General features: G+C 40.9%; 1 protein-coding gene across 1 annotated transcript; it reads left to right on the top strand.

The window, feature by feature from the left end:
- Positions 1 to 995: 995 nt before the first annotated feature.
- Positions 996 to 3,683, top strand: LOC143906095 (uncharacterized). Its single transcript, XM_077421901.1, has 4 exons — positions 996 to 1,331; positions 1,396 to 1,819; positions 1,928 to 2,407; positions 2,911 to 3,683. Exons 1-4 carry the CDS (start codon positions 1,029 to 1,031, stop codon positions 3,681 to 3,683), a joined length of 1,980 nt encoding a protein of 659 aa, XP_077278027.1. The 5' UTR covers positions 996 to 1,028.

Here is a 3,683-nt window from a genome sequence, read left to right as displayed (position 1 = left end):
AATATTGTAGGCAAATTTTAATCACTAATTATAACTAAAAAACTATTGTAGAGCCTCATATTTTCGTATTATAGAATTTTTTTATTTCATTTTGCCTCTTAGTAAATAACGTTTATTAATTTGAAATTCATTGATACAGTGAATTTTAATTGACTTTACGGTGGTTACATATGATATACTGACGCTATAATTTCGAAGCCAGACACTTTTCATGCGTTTGCTCTGATTCACTCTGCGGTTGCCATGGTTTTCAGCGAATTAAAAGTACGCTGTTTCTCAAGCAAAACGTTATCAGTAAAATGGCTTGTTGTCAATAACTTGCTGCTTACGTTTCACTGTATACTCTTGCTGCCATTGTAGATGACGCTTTAGCGAAAATGTAAATATCCACGACTTTGGATTTCTTCGATATCTCGAACTGCACGAGTCACTTGATTTCTTCCTCGGAAAGGTGAAAAATGTCAAAATCAAAATCTTTCACGTGAAATAACCAACTCTTGCGCAGATAATGGTAAAAAAAATATAATTTATGTCGTAATACGTATAAATAATGTCTGACGAGAGATTCGCCATCGTCGCCGCGAGGCACGACTGCATATCCTCCATTCTGTCGATTGAAGATTATAAAAGATAGGTGAATGAAAAATAAATGTCGATAGAAATTTCCTGCGGATTGTTAAACTGAAATCGGGGGAAACGTCCTCTCGACGATCATAATATTCTACATCTCATGCGAGAATGAATTTCTTTTCGCGCGTGCCTCGCATTTTACACACGGTAAAAAAGTTTTGTGTAAAGTTTCAAAATTACCCACTATAATATATGGTTGTAAATTTCCACGCATTTGTAATTTTGCAGTACGGAAGGAAAAAGTAATTTTGTAACAGCAATAAAGCAGATTGTGTTCTTTGTGTACTTCTTGTGTACAAGACATTCTTTGTGTTTTACATCTATTTTTGGTGTAAATTTACAGACTTTTTCTTACAGTGCAGAGACGCGCGATTCCAACGCGTGACACGGTCTCGTTGATGGATACGCGATCAGACATGGGCGCGTTCCTCGAGAATCCGATGTTCCTCTTTGTGGACGACGCGGATCCCATCGTGCCGATCTTCCGATCCACCGTTTACAGCGATGCAGGCAGGATTGTGGAACTGGCGGACGTCGGCTGCGACACGGATACCACGTTTCCCATACATTTTCCACGCGGCGCGTCCGATCGGCGTCGCGGTGGAGCCGAGAGCTTTAAATCGACTCGCAGGATCGCCAAGTGGCTCAATGATAAACCGAACGAGTTTGCTCGAACAGCTGCAGATGTAAATAATGATGAAGTAAGCAAACGCGATCGCGAGTCAACAAGCCAACGCTTCAGATATCATTCTCGATTGATCATAGGGCAGAAATAGAATAAATTACGTTCGAGGAACAACGCGGCAAGATGATTACGATGACATGTACATCGACGACCTGGATTACGATGATTCGTATGCACAGAGCCCCTATAACAATCTCGAGCTGCCAAGAAACAACTTCCCCGTCGAAGAAGATGACTACTATGCCCAATTCGTTAATCCGCGAAATGCAATCACGCGTTCTCGTAGGGAACGTATACCGCGGTGTGACCACTCGAGAGATCTCGAAGCTTCGTTTACGCAAAGTATTCGCGTACCTCAAAGGGAGAGTACTTCTCCGCGATGGTTTGCCGAGAACGACGGGAAGAATATCCGTGAAATGCGCGGTACCAATGTTCATTTAAGCGAGCGCAGGAAACGAACGAAGATTCTTTCGAGGCCCAATAGAAGCTTTAACCGAGAGGCGGGTGCGTTTTTTTTTTTTTTTTTTTTACAGATGTTAAGAATTTAAAGTGATGCCAACGAAAGAATTTCTTCTATCGATTCGTATTAATTTGATCATCCTTTTCTCGCAGAATTCGGGAAACCTCATGAAACAGTAATGCACCGCGAAAGAGATAATCTTCCCAATGCCGCTGATCCCATTGCGCCTACGAAAAATACTTTCTGGGACTTTATTTCATTTGAAAACGATGCAGAATGTGAAGAAACAACTTTCTGCAATCCAACGAGGACGAAAAATCATGAGAAATTACAGAAAATGGCACCGCATGGGAAAAGATCGTATATCTTCGATTCGCCGCCGAAACGCGTAGATACTGTTGATTCGGAAGGAGAAGAAGAGTTTAAAGAAACGCTAAAAGAGGACCGCCGAGAAAACTTATCGCCTGAGATTCCGATAAACAGCGCGCGGTATCGAACTTCGAAAGGCGACACAGTGAAAGAGAAACCCAAGCTCTTGCGATTAAACACATCGAACGCGTTTGCTTCACGTGGTCAATCGATGAAGGCGCCAATCGACAAACGAATTTCGAACATGTATCTTGCAGAAAAAAGTAAGAATTGCAAAGAAAAAAATATTAAGAAATAATTTTTCTCTTTCTTTTTCTTCCCCTTACACTGACCATCTTTATACCGATGTTGTTTGTAAGTAGTTTACACAGCACCAGTAGATGTTTCAGCAATTACATAATTTATGCGTTTTACATCACATTTTCTTCAGCAAACATTGATCTGCAGTTATGAAAGAGAATTAATCAATCTAAAAATATAGCAAGAATATGTAATATTCTTACATTAATCAATTATTTCATTTATGTGTGTATAATAATAGAAAAAAATGCATTAAATATTTAATTATTAATTATTATCTAAATATACACATAATTCTAAATATAATATATTCAATCACATTGAAAATGTTTCTTCCAAAAAAGCGCATCCTTAAGACATTTCTAAATACGCCGTCAATTTTAATCTTATCTTGTATCACAAGACAGTATGATAAACGTTTGGCATTGTATTTGTTTACTTGCAAGTTACACGTTTCTTTTATTAGATTCAATTAACACGAGGCCGTATTCGGCGACCGAAGGGAAGAAGATCAAGTCTCAGACTATTGAAAGGAGAGAAGAAATCACGAGTGCTACTGTCGACGAGCATCGGTACCGCGACAAATTCGATAAACTTTCCAATAATCCTCCGAAGGAAACGAGTCGATCGACAAGAACGTTTAATCGCATCGCGGACTCGAAGAGCAACGGACGGATATACACGGCGAACGAAAAAAATAATACGAATCCTCATCGTGGAAATTCTGGAAATAGTAAAATAGACCGGATCAACGTGACTGTCTCGCGATTCGCGCCCGATGAGGAGAAGGTAACGAAGAACGAGAGGACATTCGCTTTGAGAATGACAGGTGCTTTTGCGCCGTGCACGGATTTGGAAAAGAAGAAGGAAAAGAAATTCTTCTCCAGATTACCCATAAGAACGTGGAAACGCTCGAGAACGAAAGAACCCGCCACATCGCGTCCTGAGAACGACGCGACGAACGGAGATGTTAACCGAAAGCTGCAGCAAGTGGAAAACGAGACTGCGAAGTCGAACGATCATTCGGAGAGGGTGGAAAACGATGACGTCCGCGTAAAAGATCGCGCGCCCGCAAATCGCAACGATGTAAAACGAAGCCAGGCTTTCGGAACAGGATCGCTCAGTGCCGATAAACCAGGATTGATTTCCTCCAATTTAAAGGGCGTAAGAGGGATCAAGGGCTTGAACACGGCGAAAGGGACGCACGAGCAACGGAAGAAGAAAACGAACGTCAAGTAG

Source organism: Temnothorax americanus, unplaced genomic scaffold (assembly GCF_048541705.1).
Source record: "Temnothorax americanus isolate GAGA-0224 unplaced genomic scaffold, ASM4854170v1 Scaffold7, whole genome shotgun sequence".
In the NCBI taxonomy this organism is placed as follows: Eukaryota; Metazoa; Arthropoda; class Insecta; order Hymenoptera; family Formicidae; genus Temnothorax; species Temnothorax americanus.
This window is presented reverse-complemented; position numbering and strand designations above follow the sequence as displayed.

What these genes read in the sequence shown, in the direction of transcription:
- LOC143906095 (XM_077421901.1), top strand. Translation starts at nt 1,029, where the DNA reads ATGGATACGCGATCAGACATGGGCGCGTTCCTCGAGAATCCGATGTTC. An exon ending in CAGATGTAAATAATGATGAA is followed by an intron (nt 1,332 to 1,395) that starts GTAAGCAAACGC and finishes GATTGATCATAG; the next exon opens with GGCAGAAATAGAATAAATTA. An exon ending in AAGCTTTAACCGAGAGGCGG is followed by an intron (nt 1,820 to 1,927) that starts GTGCGTTTTTTT and finishes CTTTTCTCGCAG; the next exon opens with AATTCGGGAAACCTCATGAA.